This window comes from Canis lupus, chromosome 19, assembly GCF_048164855.1.
Source record: "Canis lupus baileyi chromosome 19, mCanLup2.hap1, whole genome shotgun sequence".
NCBI classification, from domain to species: domain Eukaryota; kingdom Metazoa; phylum Chordata; class Mammalia; order Carnivora; family Canidae; genus Canis; species Canis lupus.
Genome location: NC_132856.1, coordinates 51999472 through 52016932, shown reverse-complemented (window position 1 = coordinate 52016932; position 17461 = coordinate 51999472). Strand labels below are relative to the sequence as shown.

The 17461-nt window shown below is 55.3% G+C and overlaps 1 protein-coding gene across 4 annotated transcripts in view; it reads left to right on the top strand.

Moving 5' to 3' along the window:
- CARM1 (coactivator associated arginine methyltransferase 1) overlaps positions 1-17461 on the top strand; it is a 44561-nt gene that overhangs the window by 14039 nt on the left and 13061 nt on the right. For all 4 annotated transcript variants that reach the window (XM_072787232.1, XM_072787231.1, XM_072787230.1 and 1 more), the window contains exons 2-5: positions 11479-11604; positions 13623-13729; positions 14658-14762; positions 16710-16820. In XM_072787232.1, the coding sequence (XP_072643333.1) occupies positions 11479-11604; positions 13623-13729; positions 14658-14762; positions 16710-16820 (449 nt within the window). The remainder of the gene's footprint in view (positions 1-11478; positions 11605-13622; positions 13730-14657; positions 14763-16709; positions 16821-17461) is intronic.

Genomic DNA, 17461 nt, shown 5'->3' with positions numbered 1-17461 from the left:
CCAGATGGCTGCTCCCATGTCCCCGAGGAGCGCTCAGTCCAGCTGGTCTGCTGGCCGGGTGGGGGCTGGGGGGTGGAGGCCAGAATTCTCTCCTGGATGCTACTCTTTGCCTCCGGCCAGAATGCCTTGGGGACAGGGCAACTGAAGTGGGCGTTTCGTACCAGTAACACCTGTGTACCCATGGGTCTTGGGCTGGACACGAAGGGGGCGTTAGTCCCTACGATAGTAGTGAGCAGTGTGCTAACGTAGCTTTCCAGGCATGAAAGCTGAGGCCTAGGTGTGGGGGGAGCGTGAGGTTCTAGGTGGCAGAGCCCGAGCCCAGATTCCAACCTAGTCTGATGTGAGCTGGAGTTCTGGGGATGTGCCTCACTGTGTGGCCTCCTTGATGTGGGGAGGAGGGCTTCCCTGGGTGACAGCTGCCTGGACTGTGGGCCTTGGTGCCCCTGGCTTAGACCTGAGTCTCCAGGGGTTGCTGCCCCTCCCCCATCACGCTAAGAGGGGTGTGGGCGTCAGTCAGCTCCGGCAGAGAGCCATTGCTGAGAGGTCAATGCCATCCATCGTCTGACCTTAGAAGGACCCTGGGGTCACAGCCCTTTCCCACTGTCTTGCCCCTCCAGCAGGTTGAGGGAGGTATGTGGTCAGACCTGCTCACTTTGGGGATACCCCAGAGGACTGGATTGGGCGCCGGGTCTACCCTGCCATCACCATGGCCTTTTGTCTGGTTATCTTTTGTGTTCAGGGTAGACATCTGAACATGAAAAGTCCTTCTCTTCCCTCCTAGTCCTGGCCTGTCCCCCCCACCCCCGCCCCCATATCACCAGTCCTCTTCTGTGTGACCTTCCCACCTGGATTTTCAGGTGCACACAGGCCCAAGTGCATAAATCTCTCCCCAGGAGCCCGCTGTGCTGAAAGTTCTGCAGGGTTAAACAATGGGAGAGGAAGGGTGCCTGGCGCAGAGTCGTCTGCCTCCCTTCCAGAGGCAGCTACTGAAGTCATTTTATCAGTGTTTCTCTTGAGAAAAGCCCCCAGGCATGCAGTGCAGGCTTGCACCCCCCCCCCCCCAATATTCTACCCTTGGCGCCTAGGTTTTACAGTTCTCTTTCTCTCACAGCCTCTGCCGGCTTGCTCCTGCTTGCACCTCATTCTCTGGTCACTGGGTGTTTGGGATTTCAGCTGCTTTAGACAGTCCCGGGTCTGGGTTTATCTTCACAGACACTGGCAAGTAGAATTATAGGATAAGCCCCCCACCCCGCCCCAAAGGGCTGGCAGTTGGGGTTCCTGGGGGTGGGGAGCCTCTGGCAGATGGCCCTGGAAAGATGCACAGACTGGAGCTGCCAGGGGGCCTGGCGCTCTGGGTGCCTGTGGGGAGGGCTGGGAGCCCCCCTTGGGCTGGACCGGGGCAGGGGAGCCCCAGGTGACCTCCTGGTCCTCAGACACCCCGGTACTGGGCAGCGGTGTGGAGCATCTCCCAGGACAGAGCTGGAGGAGCGGGCTTAGGTTACTGGGCTGAGAGGGAGGCCGGGCCAGGATAGGCTTCCCGGGATTGGGTTCTCTCCTAGAGTGGGGCTGATCTGCCGAAGCGCAAAGTGGCCGCTTCCGGCTGCTGAGTACTTGGTACTCAAACCGCCACCCTTACTGTTTCATGGCATCTGCGTGGTGAGGAGGGACTTTATCCTCTTTTTATCCTCACTCCCCGGATGAGGCTCCTGAGGTTGGGGGTGAAGGCAGGCAGGGGGGCGCCGATCAAGCTTCCAGGTGGGTCGTGTCCTATCACCCCGAGGGCTGTGTCATCGTCACCACTTGATAGATGAGGGAATGAAGGCCCACAATCACACAGTCGGAGGGTAGCGAGTTTGGGCCTGAACCCTGGTCTTCCTTGATGCCCGTCATTTTAATCGCTGCCCATGTTGGTCTTCCCTGCTGGTTGAGCCAAGGGTGACCTCTTTCCTCTCCCAGCCACAGGGACGCCACACCACAGAGGGATAGGGGGGAGCTTCTGGTGTCCAGAGTTTGGAAACTCGGCTACTGCTCCCAGGTCCTGGGGGCCTCTGAGACCCAGGAGGCTCTTTCAGGAAGGCTAGCCCTGCACCACCTGGAGCCTGACTTGGCTGGGCCACCACGTCCCTCCCCTCCCCCTGGGGGTTCCTACTGGTCCCTCTCACCCTGCCTGCTCCACAATGGCCCATCGGCCTCCCCCTGGCTCCCATGAGTGCTGGAGCTCAGGGCCAGGGTCTTGTTCACCTCTGGGCCCCCTGGGCTGCACTCTGCATGGAGGGGGCTGCAGACAAGAGCTGCCCACTGAGCCGATGCCCTGAGCAGAGAGGGTTGCAGCTAGATGAGCCCACAAAAGCACCTTGACTTTTCCGTGCCTCATCCTCCTTTTCACCTGCCTTTCTTGACAGTGGCATATTTTTCTCTGGAAGGTGCACAGCCTGTGTTTTGTTTGGGGGCAGGAGGTGATTTAGTAAAAGACCTCACATTTGGACAAGTGATTCTACCCACTGCCACCCCCCCTATGCCCCAAGTCTGCCAAGATAAATAGCTTTAATTAGGCCTCATTTGGTGGCTGTGATAGTTTCCCTGCTTGAGAGGCAAGGACTTGGAATGTGGCCCTTTCTCCTCCTGAGCTGGTGGCTGCTTTCCTGTCTTGTCCTCCCCCACCTCTGTTCTCCATGAACACCTTCCCTCGTCTTAACATGAGGATGGAAGGTTCCATGGGTGAGGAGTGGGGTGGGATGTAACTCCAGGCATTTGTCCTTCCACTGGGTCCCTCTGACCCAGGTCTGACCAGCTTGAAGGACCCAGTGACCTTCTGCATGATCCATTACTGCTTGTTGCAGAGAGAAAAGGGAAGGAAGGCAGTGTGGGCAGGAAGATTATTATGTGGGTGCACGGGGCCCAGTGTCTTTGAGTGGTTAAGTGACCTTCCTGAGGTCACATGTGCTGTTGGGTCAGGGCCTGGGCACGTGGACCCCATTCCCTGGGGCCAGCATGCAGGTTAGCATCCCCCAAGTGCTCCCTTGGTTTGGGCGTTGTCCCAGCCACGTGCAGAGCCCTAGGTCTGTGCTTCATTGGGTCGTCAGATGCGGAGTGAGGGGGCATTAAGTCAGGACTTGCCATGTGATGGGGACCTGTTCAGGAAGTGCCTGAGGGCCTCAAGGAGGAGGTGGCAGGGACACAGGAGAAAAGAGGGGAAGTATGTCTTGCATCTCAGGAACCACGGAGGCCAAAGATAAATCCTGCCCACAGTCTAGGGGTGGCGAAGGCCAGCCTGGCTCCACTGGGATCGTGGAGGAGGCTGCAGATGTTGACAGGAGCTTGTGAGCCCTGTGAGGAGTTTGTACTTGTTCCAGAAGGCTCTGGGAAACCATGGAGAGGTCTAAATAAGAGAAGGGCTACAGCAGATTGGCCACGTTAGACGCTGTGACTGGAAGGTGACGGAGTCCCACCATGTCTCCCCGGGACCATCTGGTTGGTGCCCCTGAGACAGGTCTCACTGAATCAGCCAACTCTTTGGAGCCCTCTTCCGAAGGCTGTGGGGTGGGCCCAGGGCCGATATGGTGAGCAGGGCATTCCCTTCAAGCCTGGGACCAGGGAGGCCCCTTTGCCTCAGGCTTCCCCAGATTCTGCTGCCCAGGGAGCCATCAAGGAGGAGGTGTCTGGGTCAGTTCTGTGATGAGTGGGTAGCAGGCAGCTTGTTCCCCACCGCCCCACAGCTCCAGGGAGCTGCTGGCTTCCCTTCTTCCATCATCTCCTGCCCAGCCTGCACCTGCTCCAGCCCTGTCCCCAAGACCCTCTCAGCACCCGGTCCCTCCAGGTGCTACCTATGGCTGTGGGAGTGGCTGGACCCCCGAGTCTCCTGAGACCCAGATTTGCCCCTCGGGCCCGGGAGTCTCACTCATCAACCTCCATGGCCATAGTCACACTGCTCTGGTCCCCTCATGCTCCCTGCCGGGCCTCTCTGAGGAGAAGTGTGCCTCTTGCCTCCTGGGTGTCTTGCGGACTCTCAGTACTGATGCTGAACACTTCCGATCACTGAGTGTGTGGGTGGGGGCCTCCCCACACCAGCTACGTGACCTAGAGTCACCTCCATTCTGACACTGCCTGCCTGGAGGTAGTGTCCCATCCCCACTGTCAGCCCCGAGTCCCGGCATGTCACCTGTACTTCTTGCTCCCTGGCTGTGGATCTGGCGTTCCCAGGGCCTCCTCCTCAGAGCAGCTCACAGAGCTCAGGTTGACAGTTTACATTCCTGGATCAGTGGTTAATGTAAAAGGATAGAACTCAGGAGCAGCTGGATGGCAGAGATGCGCAGGGCAGTGTGTGGGGAAGGGGCGCCCCTCTCGCCCCTCCCCTCTCTCAGCAGCATCTACAGGTGCTCACCAGCCGGGAAGCTCTCTGAGCTCCATCCTGTGGGTTGTATTTTTATGGAGATTTTATTTCACAAGAATGATTAAGTCCTTGGCCATTGAAGGCCTAGGAGGGGGACCGGAAGTTCCAGCCCTCTAATTACTTGGTCCCCCTGGCAACTAGCCTCCATCCTTTCACGGGAAGTCACCTCATTAACAGAAACCCAAGTGGTCAAGGGATTTTGAATGCATCACAGAAGACACTTTTATTGTTCCTCTCACCTAGGGCATTCCCAGAGTTTCAGGAGCTCTGTGCCGCCTCTCTGTAATAAATCACAGTATCACTACCTCCTTTTCCCCCTGCCTTCCCAGGTGCCTCTTTCCCTCTTGCTGGAGAACTCCTCCACTCTCTGTCCCAGCAGGGCCAGGCACCGTCTCTAGGATCCTGCAGTGCCCTGGGTCCCCTGGCAGCAATGCCAGGGACTCCGCGATCATCCTCATCCCTCTGCCCCCACCCCTGGCTGTCCTCACTCCCTCTGGGATAGGGAGGGTGTCTCCACATCTCAACATCCAGTGAGCCAACAAGGAAGCGGGTGGAAAGGGGGCTCAGCAGCCAACCTGTCTGCACCTGTAGCTCCAGACCTGCTGCTGGATTTGTAACCAAGTTTTATTGGTGCACAGCCGCACCCGCTCACTGACATCTGGGCTGTAGCAGAGTTGAGTCCTAGTAGCAGAGACTGTATGGCCTACAGAGCCAAAAGTATTTATTCCTGCTCCTTCACAGAGGAAGTTTGGCCCACACCTACCCTCGGAAGCACAGGGATGTTGTGCAGCACCTTGGTTAGGAGCACAGATCCTGGTGCCAGTCAGCTCGGCCGCTCGCTTGCTGTGGGACCTTGAGTGAGATACTTAACCTGCCTGAGCCCTGTTTCCTCATCTGAGTGGGACGGAGCTAGCCACAGAGGTGCTCTGAGGGCTCTGTGGAAAGCACAGAGCAGAGCGTGGCACCTGGAAAGCGTAGGGACAGAGTGACGTGTCAGCAAGGGATGGGTGGGTGGGCAGGTGCTGGGCCTGGCTTCCTGTGGGAACTCTGTATTTGTGACCTGGGTCCACAGGGGCCTGCCTTCCTGGGGAGCAAGATGCAGGAAGGCTCCTACCCCCGGCTTCCCGCAGGCACACCCTGAGCGAGCTTGCCCCGTGTTTGTTCCTGGGTATTCTGGCCCCTTGTCCCCTGGCTTCAGAGCCTCAGCTGGACATGCTACCTTGTAGCGGGTGGGAGGCCAGCCCGCGGTGCCAGGCTGGGTCCAAGAGCAGGACAGACACATTTGGGGCATGATTAATACTCCCGAGTCTGGGTTCATTTCCTGCACGCTCCTCCATTCAGCCCCTGCCTTGGGAGAGCCTCTCCAGAGAAGACGGCCCAGTCACGGGGCCTGTTCCCAGCGCCGTCGCCTGATCATATTACTGCAGGGAAGAAACCCCAGCTCTGCTGACCTCGATCGGCAGGAACCCAGTGCAGCCTCCGGACGACAGCCCTGTCTGTGCCCCTCCCACTCCCCCCCCCCCCCCCCCCCGCGCCCCTGCCCCCGCCCCGCTGAAATCCTGGCAGCCTGCTAAGCCCTCTCCTGCTTCCTGTCCCCCACCTCTCTGGGCCATGTCCACACAGCCCCTCAGTATGTTCCCTGTGTGACAAGGGCAGACTGGTTTTCTCAGCTGGTTTCTGGAGGCAGAGCACAGAGTCGTTCCTGCCTCTTCCTTGGCTCACCCAGTGAGGGCTGGATAAAGGGGTGACTAGAGAGGAAGGTGCCGGCTTTGAGTCTACCAGGAGGCTTCCTGACGGATGGAGGCACTTGTGTGTGTATGTGTGTGTGTGTGTGTGTGTGTGTGTAGGGGTTGGGGAGTGGGTACCTAATCGCCACTGCTAGATCCAGGCCCTGTGGGTTCCAGGCCCTCTTTCCTGGGAGGAGAAGCTCTCTCCCAGGACACCCGCCCTCCATCCTGGGGAGCCGGCCAGGAGACAGGGTGTGCATACTAGCTCTGCTCCATCTGGGCTTGGGTGACCCTGGGCAGTGAGTGAGCTGGAGCCCCATGTGGGCTGTCCTCTGGCAGGGGTAGACAGAGCACCCCTCAACCCCTGCCCTGAAGGCCCATCCCATTGAGGGGGCAGAGCAAGCAGAGGGGAAAAGCCTTGTGCACAGACCAGGAGCTGGCCCACCGTGGCGCTGGAGGACTCCAAGAGCTTGGATTTTTGAGTCTTTTAAATACACAATAGAATATGGTCCAGCCCCCTCCCCCGCTTTTTTTTGCCAAATATTTACTGAGTCCTTTCTGTGTGTTAGGGATTAGTCTGTGGGGTGGCATAGCCGTGGCTCTCACAAGAGGCTGGCTCCATGGGCGGTGGTTGCCTCTGCCATGATGGGACAGGTCAGGTCACCCTCAGCTTGGCTTCCCTGGATGCAGCCACGCTTCACTTGGCCACAGGTCCTTGTGGTTGCCTGCCTGGCGCCAGGTTGCAGGGGTGCCTCAGGCAACTGGTTGGGTTGCCAGGGTGCCTCGTAAACAGAGGCCCTCCTTGATCTGCTTGCTGTTTACCCTGGTGCAGCCGACAGATTGGCTTTATCTCCTGCCCCAGAGGGACGTGGGTGACAGCACCATGCCCTGAGGTCCCTTCCTGGGACCCACTTACGGCTGGACTTGGGAGCCCCTTGGAGGGGTTCCTTATGGGTGCAGTGTGGTCATGAGCCTGTACCAGTGGCCTGCCGGGATGCTCTTCTCTCCAGCCTGTGGTCAGGAGGCTGGCCCCGCAGGGCCCAGGTCCAGTGCTCAGACTGTACAAGGGGGCAAGGGAGCCAGTGAACACCCATAGGCCTTCAAATATGCATTCATGCACAGGGAATGTTTTTCTTTTCTTTTCTTTTCTTTTCTTTTCTTTTCTTTTCTTTTCTTTTTTTTTAAGATTTTATTTATTTATTTATTCATGAGAGACACACAGAGAGAGGCAGAGACAGGCAGAGGGAGAAGCAGGCTCCATGCAGGGAGCCTGACATGGGACTCGATCCCGGGTCTCCAGGGTCACACCCTGGGCTGAAGGTGGTGATAAACCTCTGAGCCACCCGGGCTGCCCTGTGTTTCTTTTTCTATTGAGATAAAATTCACATAACGTAAACCAAACCTCTTTAAAGAGTACAATACAGGGACATCTGGGTGGCTCAGTGGTTGAGCGGCTGCCTTCAGATCAGAGTGTGATCCCGAGGTCTTGGGATCAAGTTCCTCATCGGGCTCCTCTCAGGGAGCCTGCTTCTCTCTCTGCCTGTGTCTCTGCCTCTCTCTGTGTCTCTCATGAATAAATAAATAAAATCTAAAAAAACAAAACAAAACAAAATTAAAGTGTACAATTCAATGGCATTTAGTAGATTCACAAGATTCACAGTATTGTGTAACCACCACCTCTGTCTAGTTCCAGAACATTTTCATCACCCCAGAAGGAAACCTTGCATCCATTAAGCAGTCACTCCCCATTCTCCCTCCTCCCAGCTCCCAGCCCCTGACAGCCACCAGTTTGCTGTGGATTAGCTACTTCTGGATGTTTCATATAAATGGAATCACATGTGTGTGACCTTTGTGTCTGGCTTCTTTCACTCAACATGGTATTTCTGAGGTTCACCCATGTTGTAGCCCGCATCAGGACTTTGTTTTTTTTTTCATTTTGTTTTTACCTTTTTTTTTTTTTTTAATAATGTCTATGTAGACTCAGGGTGGGGCTCAAACCCATGACCCCAAGGTCAAGAGCTGCTCTGTCTTCTGACTGAGCCCCCCAGGACTTCATTCCTTTTTACAGGTGAATAACACTTCCTGGCACAGATCTACCACATTCTGTGTTTCCGTCCTGCAGTTGACGGCAGTTGATGGACATTTGAGTTGTTTCCACTCTTTGGTTCTTGTGAATAGTACTACTTGGAATATTTGCATGCAGGTATTCGTTTGACTACTTCTTTCAGTTCTTTTGAGTACATACCCAGGAGTGGGATGGCTGAGTCAAATGGTAATTTTATGTTTAATTTTTTGAAGAACCACCAGCTCCTTTTCCACAGTGGCCGTACCATTTCACGTTCCCACGTTCTTCACAGGGTGTAAGGGTTCCAATTTTTCCACATCCTTGCCAACACCTGTAATTTTCCCTTATTTGTTTTATTTTTTTTTTATTATTATTATTTTTTTAAATTTTTATTTATTTATGATAGTCACAGAGAGAGAGAGAGAGAGGCAGAGACATAGGCAGAGGGAGAAGCAGGCTCCATGCACCGGCAGCCCGACGTGGGATTCGATCCCGGGTCTCCAGGATCGCGCCCTGGGCCAAAGGCAGGCGCCAAACCACTGCGCCACCCAGGGATCCCCCTTATTTGTTTTAAATTATAGCCAACCTAGTGGGTGTGAAGCGGTGTCTCCTTATGGTTTGATTTGTATGTCCCTGATGACTCATGGTTTTTGAGCATCTTTTCATGTGCTTGTTAGCCAGTCCTCTATCTGTTTGGGACAAATGTCCCTTTGCCCATTTTGAACTATGTTAATTTTTTTGCTGAACAAATTCTTTATATATTCTGGACACTATCCTTATCAGGTATATGATTGGTAAGTGGTTTCTCCCGTTCTGTAGGTAGTCTTCACTTTCTTGACCATGTCCTCCGATGCACAAAAGTTTTTCAGTTCTGATGAAGCTGAGTTCATCTAGTTTTGCTTTTGATATTCTTGCTTTTTGGTGTCACCTCTAGGAATCTTTTTTTTTTTTTTTTAAAGATTTTTGTTTGTTTGTTTATTTATTTATTTATGAGAGATACAGAGAAAGAAAGGCAGAGACAAGGCAGAGGGAGAAGCAGGCTCCATGCAGGGAGCCTGATGTGGTGTGGGACTCCATCCTGGGTCTCCAGGATCAGGCCCTGGGCTAAAAGCAGCGCTAAACCCCTGAGCCACCAGAGCGGCCCACCTCTAGGAATCTTTTGCCAAATTCAAGTTCAGGAGGATTTATTTACCCCTCCGTTTCCTTCTGGGCATTTTATAATTTTACCTCCTGTATTTAGGTCATTGATCTAGTGGAGTCAGGCTTTATATGTGGTATGAGGTACGGGTCCAGCTTCATTCTCTTGCATGCGAACCTCCAGTTGTCTCTGTACCATTTGTTGAGATGATTTGCTTCCCATTGAATGCTCTTGGAACCCGTGTTGAAAGTCAGGGGCATCTGCCTGGCTCAGGCAGTGGAGCATGCTACTCTTGATCTCGGGGTCTTGAGTTTGAGCCCCAAATTGAGCACCCACATTGGGTGCAGAGATTACTAAGAAGAATAAACTTAAAAAAAAAGTCATGGGAGGGATGCCTGGGTCAGTTGTTTAAGCATCAGTCCGTTAATCATCTTGCCTTAGGCTCAGGTCCTGGGATGGAACCCCATGTTAGGCTTCCTGCTCAGCAGGGAGTCTGCTTCTCCCTCTCCTCTCCCCTCCCCCCTGCTTATGCTTGCTTGCACTTGCACGTGTTCTCTCCTTCTCTCTCAAATAAATAAATAAATACATAAATAAATGAATAAATGGAATCTTAAAACTTGACTCTAAACGTAAGGGTTTATTTTGACTTTAATTCTGTTGCATTGATCTATATGTCTCTCCCTTGCTGGTACTATTCTGTTTTGATTACTCTACCTTTGTAATAATTTTGAAATTGGGGAGTATGAGTCTTTCAACTCTGGTCTTTTTCAAGATGGTTTTGGCTTTCTGGAGGGATCGGGACACTTTGCCACGCTTGCGCTCGTTCTGTTCTCTATGCATATAGCTCGCAGTTGTCTATTTGATGAGCTCAAAGGCAAGCTGCAGACATCACGAGAATTGTCTCAGTACTTCCGCATTTCGTAGAATGAGGGCATTATTGTGCAGAACCACCTGCTGTTGTCACACCTATGTCATTTCAAGTTTTCACACCTCTGGTCCACACTCCCATCCCTCCGTTGTCCTCTGTAACTGGTGAGAAGGTTTTCACTGGGCTCCAGTTGGGTCCCCCTTGGCCTTCACTGGTCACATGTCTTCAGTCTTCCTTTCCCTGGAATAGTTTCAGCCCTTTTCCTGTCTCCTGGCACATTGGGAGAGCAGGCGGGCTGTGTTGCTGACTTCCCCATGATCTGGCATCATCACGAGAGGACCAGGGTAGACACTGGGTTGACCAGGGCAGACGCTTTTGCCAAGAATACGACCCAGCTGCTGTGTCTGTCCTGCTGCACTGCACCAGGGCCTCCAGGGCGTGTTGGTTGATCCTGTTCCTGGGAAGGCTGAGTTTCACCGGCTGGGGGTGGGGGGCACACACTTGTTGAACCAGAGAGCACTAATAGTCATAGTGGCAGCTCTTGGGTGCTTTGTGCCCCGTGCCTGCCCCACCATTAGCCCCATTTGACAGATCAGAAAACCGAGGCTCAGAGAGGCTACGTGACCCACTCAAATCAAATAGTGAGCAGTGCAAGCATGAATCCAGGCCGTTTGGCTCCAGGGCCCATGCTCCTGATCACTGTGCCGCATCAGTACGAGAGGGCAGGGGCTCAGGTGAAGGAAGCAGAAGCACCTCCAGGAATTCCTTCTTGTTACCTTTGCCCCTCCGCCAGCTCAGTTGTGAAGGCTGACCGCCACACCCCCCCCATACATAACAGAGCAAGCTCCCCAGCTGGGTCCCTGCGGCCCTCTGACCATGCCACAGTTGCTCTTTTCTTGCCTCTCTTCCCATCTCAGTGCCCCTGGATGAGCAGAGGCCTGGGCACCGGGAGGTGCTCCGTGAGCGGAGGTGCTGGGAGAGGGACCCCCCTGGCCAGGATGTTCTGCTTGGGCACATGGTACTTGGCTACTGCCCCCCCGAGCCCACTCTCAGCCTTGGTCGCTCCGTAGACAGCCCTCCTAGCCACAGACACACTTTGTTTCCGTGTCCCTACACGGGCTGTGCAGGCAGGGCACACGTGCCAGTGCTTCCAGTGTGGGTGGTATGGTACCCCAGAAGAACCTGGGGTGTTGTGGGGAGAGGGAGGCAGGGATGGCAAGGACACGACTTGAACAAAGGTCGGCTGGCCCAGGGACCTGCTGGCTTACGCTTGCCTGTCTCCTTTCATAGATGAAGATGTGTGCGTCTTTAAGTGCTCGGTGTCCCGAGAGACAGAGTGCAGCCGCGTGGGCAAGCAGTCCTTCATCATCACCCTGGGCTGCAACAGTGTCCTCATCCAGTTCGCCACACCAAATGGTACGTATCCCTTCTGTCCCGGCGGCACACACCCAGAGAGCCCAGAGCCAGGTGACTGAGGCCGTTGGCCATGGCTGGAGGGGGACCTGGAGCCTGGTCAAATCATGGCCCACCCATCTGTCCCACGGAGCCGTCAGAAATTATTCCCAGGCAGAGAAGTGTCCGTGGGAAGGGTACGTCCTCGCCACCTGGAACACTGCCCCAGACCTTCCCTTGCTGAATCCTTTGGGTCCTTTTGGGTTTGGCTCAGGAGGCCTGGCCCTACCACCTGGCTGCACCCCAGGCCTCACGGAGGAGCCCGTGGGGGAGTCTGGGGCCTGGCCCTCCTAGCAGTGGAGGATGGGGGCGAGACAAGATCCTGAGGCGGGCTGAGCTCTGTTCTGAGCGCATAGAGAAGCCATGGGAGGGTTCTGAGCAGACTGGTTTTGGGGACCCAAGGGGGACACAGGCAGTTACTGAGGAGGGTTTATTGAGCTCTGGTGGCTCGGGGGTGGAGAGGGTTCAGCAGTGGAGGTGGCCTGGGGCTGGAGACTACATCAAGGCATGGCACCCGGGCCTGGTTCAGGCTGGCTGAGGCCAGTGAGCCCAATGGGCTCAGGGCTGGGAGGAGAGCCCAGGTGGAGAGGCCGCCTGCCCACCGCTGCCAGCTCCCTGGGAGCCCCCTTGGCTGTACCCGTGCCCCGGGGGCCAGAGGAGGCCAGGCGGTGGAGGAAGCAGCCCGGTGACTGGCCACCTCTCTCCAGAGGTCGTCTTCAGCCTGCTCCGTTTCTTTTTCTTTTTTTCTTTTTTTAATATTTATTTATTTATTTATTTATTTATTTATTTATTTATTTATTTATTTATTTATTTATTTATGATAGACACAGAGAGAGAGAGAGAGAGAGAGAGAGAGAGGGAGGCAGAGACACAGGCAGAGGGAGAAGCAGGCTCCATGCCGGGAGCCCGATGCAGGACTCGATCCCGGGTCTCCATGATCGCGCCCCAGGCCAAAGGCAGGCGCCAAACCGCTGAGCCACCCAGGGATCCCCCTGCTCCGTTTCTTTCTTTACTTAAATTAATAATCCAAAGTCCGTGTTTAAAACCACCACCAGGGGTGCACATTATGAATTGGTGTAAATTTCTGTTTTATGAATATTTAGAGTTGACTTTTTTCCCTTTTAATTCTGTCAGTTTTTGAGATCGAGGTAAAGTACTCATAACAAAAATGTACCATCTTAACCTTTTTTTTTTAAGTGTAGGGTCCAGGGGCTCTGCATGTGCTCACACTGCTGTGCAGCCTTCCCCACCATCTGCCTCCAGAACTTTCTCATTGTCCCAGACCGCATATTTTCATTTTTTTAGGAGCTTTGCCTTACAAATACCATCCTACTTTTATTTTATTTATTTATTTTTAAAGATTTTATTATTTATTCATTCATGAGAGAGAGAGAGAGAGAGAGAGCGGGGCAGACACAGGCAGGGGGAGAAGCAGGCTCCATGCAGGGAGCCCGACGTGGGACTGGATCCCGGGTCTCCAGGACCAGGCCCTGGGCCAAAGGCGGCACTAAACCACTGAGCCACCCGGGCTGCCCCTGTCCTACTTTTAAAACTGTTAAAATATGCAGAACAAAGTTTGTCCTCTTAACCATTTTAGGGTCTACGGTTCCAGGGTAGTAGATACCGGTACACTGTTGTTCCACCACCCTCCACCCTCATCCAGGTCCACCCCCACAGACCCCATAGGGAGCTGCTGGCTGGGCTTACAGTGATCAGGCTGCGGCAGGTCCAATGCTAGCTTGGCAGAGGCTAGGCTCACCCCCACTGGCTGCGCAGAGCATGCTCACCCCACAGTGCAGGACACCTGCCTTCTTGTGCTGGCCACCAAGGGGCAGCTTCTTTTTAAATTCCAACATCGTTTTGGGGAAAAAGAAATCACCAAGCCTGTGTGCTCAAGGTAGAAGAGTTGGGGTGTGCACCTAGACAGACCCTCAGCCCCCACCCCTGAGATGCCCACTCATGACCTGGCTTCCCCCTTCCAGATTTCTGTTCCTTCTATAATATCCTGAAAACCTGTCGGGGACACACCCTGGAGCGGTCGGTGTTCAGCGAGCGCACAGAGGAGTCCTCTGCCGTGCAGTATTTCCAGGTGGGTACTTGGCACTCCTGGCCAGGCTGTTGCCGCCAGATGGCCCCTGGGAGGCCGCACAGCACAGGGCAGGCCCACCTGGGTGCTCATCCTGGCTCTGCCCTTATTAGCCACGTAGCCTTGGGCAGGTGTCTGTTTGCTGGGCCTCAGTTTCCTCATCTATGAAACGGAGATGTCAGGGCCTGCCTAGGAGGGTTTCTGGAAGAATGTGAGTGCAGGTGGAGCTCAGGTCCACAGGCGTTCTGAGTAACAATAGCACAGTTATCCTGAGCCTGTGCTGCGTGTCAGGCACTGGTGTAAGCACTTTGACACGTACAGAGCACTTGATCCTTCCAACAACCCTAGGAGGTAAGTACTATTATTGTCCCCATTTTACAGATGAGAAAACTGAGGCTCAGAGAGGTTAAGTGACTTGCTCCAAGTCACACAGCTATTATGCAACAGAGCCAAGATGGGAAGCCAGGTCTGCCTGATGCCAAAGCCTGTGCCCCTGCCCGGGTGCCATGCTGCCTCCCGATCGCCTGTTGTCTTACAGAGAGACCCCGCAGCACCTCACCTGCCTGGCGCTCTGAGTTCTAGGGTTCTATTTGGTCTACAACTCTGCTTCGTTGGGGACCCTAAAACGGGGCAGGTGGCCCCCAATCCCGGCACCCCATCCCATGGCAAATTCTGACTTCTACTGGGTGGCTTCCAGGTCCAGGCAACATCCTGCTGCAAACTTTGGCCATGGTGATGGTCGTAGTGTCCCTCCTGGGGCCTCTGGCTTCCCGCTCCTTTTCCTGGAGCAGCCAGCAGCTGCCAGCGGGGTCTAGGTCGGCAGAGGGGGTGCAGCCTCCCGAGGGAGCTGTGGGCCCACGGTGGGCCCTCCTCTGTCGCAGGGCCGGCCAGGACCTCGGCCCTCTGTGCCATTGGCCTGTCTCTGTTCCAGTTTTATGGCTACCTGTCCCAGCAGCAGAACATGATGCAGGACTACGTGCGGACGGGCACCTACCAGCGTGCAATCCTGCAGAACCACACAGACTTCAAGGACAAGGTGAGCACGCCTGGCGCCCCCCAGCTGGACCCTGGCCGGTGGTGCAGTGGCCCGCCCTGCCTTCCGCTTGCCCTCACGCCCTTTCCATCTGGCTTGAGCCGCTGCACTGTGTCCTCGTCTGTAGTTCTGTTTTTCTCTGCTTATTGAGTTTGTCTTTGAATTTTTTGGGTTACAAAAGCAAACTACTTGTTGTAAAAACCCAGCGTGTATGATGCAGGCATGGAAAGCCTCTGTCGTTTACCTCGAAAACCACCACTGCCAACAGTAAGGGTTTTTCCCAAATTTTCCCCCGTGCACATATCAGCTTATGTATTTCAGAATTAGTTAACCAAATCAGTGATTTACAAAATAGGACCTTATCCTTCCTAGACTCTTCCTGCAAAGTACTTTTCCCCATGTAACGCTATGTCTTGGGACACACCAGTATGTCATGTGGATATATTATAATTTTTTTTAAAGATTTTATTTATTTATTAATGAGAGACACAGAGAGAAGAGGCAGAGATGCAGGCAGAGGGAAAAGCAGGCTTCTCGAAAGGAGCCCGATATGGGAGTCAACCCCCAGACTGGGGTCATATACCCTGAGCCACTGAGCCAACTCAGGCATCCCTGTAATTTTTTCTTTTTTTTTTTTTTTAAGATTTACTTATTTGAGAGAGCGAGCACAAGCGGGGGTGGGGTGGGGGACAGAGAGAGAGGAAGAAGCAGGCTCCCCACAGAGCAGGGAGCCTGATGTGGGGGCTCAATCCCAGGACCCTGGGGACCTGAGCTGAAGGCAGACGCTTAACTGACTGAGCCACCCAAGCGCCCGTTTTTCCTTTTGAACCAATGGGAGCTTGTGTTTTTCTCAGCTCATTTTGGGAGGCACTCCACATGGTCTCTGCGGATCTGCCTCATCTGGCAGCTTGGTCCGTGGCCCCAGGACACAGCCCGAGCCCTGGGGCCTGAGCCCCACGGCCCGGCATCCTGCCCTTTCTCTTGGGCACTGGCGTGAGCATGTTGGCAGCACTGGGGGTTGGGAAGTGCACCTGCCTCTGGCCACATCCCTCCCAACTCTCCCAGTGTGGAGACCATTGCCTGGTTCCTCTGGATCTCCGAGAAGCACGCCGCCTGGGCTCTCCCTCTGGGCCTGCTGCTGCTCCCGGAGCACTTCTGCTTTAGAAAGCTCACGCATGTCGCCCGGAGGAAGCCGTCAGTCTGATCCGGGACCGGGTCGGTGTTCTAAACATGAGCCTGGACTCTTGTGACAGTCCACGTGGCGGGGCCAGCAGCCCGTGCGGTGGGTGGTGCACAGCTGGGCCTGGGGCTGGGGCGGCTTTTCACACTGGGTGAGCCGCCGGCCACCAGTCAGCACAGAGTGCGGAGATGCTGCCACCGAGCCCCTTGCCTCCCTGCTGGGGCCGCTGAGGCCCTGCAAGGGCGCCTTTTAGCTTCTGCCCGGTGTCACCGCCCTTGGCCCCACTGGTCAGATCTGTGCTTTCCACGGGCGCCCCTCTCTGGTTGCCCAGATGCCTTGTGGGGCCGGGTCAGGGGTCGCTGACTTTCTGCCTGGCCTGTAGGCCTGGCTGGCTGGCCCCGAGCCTCAGTCGTGCTGCAGGACACAGCGGTGTCCCCAGTGAGAGCTCATTCCCAGGGGAGCTCTAGGTGTCCGCCGCACTGCAGAGACTGAGCACGGCCCAAAATCTGGCCTGAGAGTGTTAATGGCCTTCGCATCCTAGCAGTCTTCGGAACTCCCCTCCTGTCACCCCACAGGCTCCCACGTGCTCCAGGTGGCTCTCAGAAGCCAGCCTTTGGTGCAGCCAGCCTGGGTGGCGAGGCAGGGAGCCTCGGGGCCGGAACACACTCAGTGGGGAGGGTCTGACCCAGTGGGCGCCCAGGATAGGCATGTTCCTCGTGGTCACCCTCGTGTCACTGGTGCTTTGTGTTCACTGCCCCCTCCTACTCCAGATTGTTCTGGACGTTGGCTGCGGCTCTGGGATCCTCTCCTTTTTCGCTGCCCAAGCTGGAGCGAGGAAGATCTATGCGGTGGAGGCCAGCACGATGGCCCAGCACGCCGAGGTCAGCCACTCACCAGGGTCCCGGCCTGTCCTCAGGCTTGGGCTCTGAGCCTGTTCACTCACGGGGCACCCCGCTTCTCTAGTTTGTCCAGAACCTACTGGATGAGGGAGGGCTGGGTGGGCCTGAGGGCGTGTGCTCTTCCCCGTGGGGCTGGGGCCGGTCTGCTGTCTTCAGAGGCTGCACGGCCTCTGGTTTCCAGGGTGGGGGGATTGTACAGTGACACAGACCAGAGTGGGACTGGGACCTTGGCTCCCCGGCCAGTGGCCCCCACTTTGAGCTCCCCTGTACATTCGTGGAATGTGGGTGACAACAGGGTTTTGTTTGCTTTTTTTCTTTTCGTGTACTGAAACCTTTATTACGAAGGTTCAGAGCCCAAAAGCCACAAAGTTAGGTAAACTGAAGATGCTTCCCTCCCCCGGCCCCAGCCGCCCAGCACCCCCGGGAGCGGGACAGACCTGTGTGGAAGCTCTCCAGAGCTGTCCCCGGCTCCTCCTCTGACACAGCCCCGCTCCCTGGACAGCACGTCTGGGACGATCTGTGTCCCCACCTAAAGAGAGCGTCCTCACCCTCTCTATGGCCTGGCCGCAGAGCATCCGGTTGCCCCCAGGGCTGGCGGGACCTTTGTTTAGATGCAGTTAGGC